The sequence below is a fragment of the Rhea americana genome, unplaced genomic scaffold, assembly GCF_003343005.1.
Source record: "Rhea americana isolate MKP2758 unplaced genomic scaffold, rheAme1 scaffold_122, whole genome shotgun sequence".
Taxonomy (NCBI): Eukaryota; Metazoa; Chordata; class Aves; order Rheiformes; family Rheidae; genus Rhea; species Rhea americana.
The window spans coordinates 1,062,412-1,063,215 of record NW_028185284.1 but is presented as its reverse complement, the minus strand read 5'-3'; the positions used below and the strand labels follow the sequence as shown (position 1 = coordinate 1,063,215).

Sequence of the window (804 nt, the reverse complement as noted above, 5' to 3'; positions counted from 1 at the left end):
CCTCGCCCGTGGGGGGGCGCCGGGTGTTCATGCAGCCCCCAGTCTTCCTCTCCCGCCAGAGCAGCAGACGGAAAGCTTCACCCACGCGGGGAACTGGCAAGAAAGCTCGAACATTTCAGCTTCTCGCGCCTCTCTCCCTGATTGAGGAAGAAGAGTGGGACGCTCTCCTGTGTAACCTTTCCTCCCCTCCCCCCCGCGCAAGTGGTGCGGCCCGCCGGAGGCCTGCGGACCCCCGCCCAGCCGGCTCGGCAGGCTCCATGGCAGATCCTGCTCAGTCCGGGCGCTCTATGCGCCCTCCCTCCCAGCTCTTAGAAGCGCGCTTCCTATTGGCTGCGGCCGGGCGCTCTTGCCAATCAGGAAGCGGCTATCATGGAGGAAGGGAATAAATACAAGATGGCTGCTCGTATAAAACCAGGCATTGGGCTTCGCCCTGGCGATGGGGGAATAGAGGCTTTAACCCGCGCTCCGAGGGCTGCGCACCGCTCCGGGCCGCGCCGCCGCCGCCCCCCCGGCGGGAGCCAGACCCCGACCGCTGCCGCCCCCAGCCGCGCTCAGCCGCTCCCCGCGGATCGCCGGCGGGGCCGAGGCCGAGTGCGGCGCCCGAGAGGCCCGAGCTAGGCCGTGCGCTGCGCTGCGCTCCCCGGGAGAGCGGCGCCGGCCCCCGCTGCTGCCCCGCCGCTCGCCCCCCGCGAGGCGCGGCTCCGGCGGCCATGGCCGTCTCCAGGTCGGTAGGAGCGGGGAAGGGCGGGGGAAGGAGGCCGGCGGCGGCCGGGCGGCCGCGCTGCGGTGGGGACGGGGGCGGGG

The 804-nt window shown here is 72.5% G+C and overlaps 1 protein-coding gene across 1 annotated transcript in view; it reads left to right on the top strand.

Annotated features, from left to right (window-relative positions):
• Window positions 1–385: 385 nt before the first annotated feature.
• Window positions 386–804, top strand: part of BTAF1 (B-TFIID TATA-box binding protein associated factor 1) — a 52,887-nt gene continuing 52,468 nt past the window's right edge. The window contains exon 1 of the mRNA XM_085325719.1: window positions 386–724. Coding sequence (XP_085181845.1) covers window positions 711–724 — 14 coding nt within the window. The 5' untranslated portion in view covers window positions 386–710. The remainder of the gene's footprint in view (window positions 725–804) is intronic.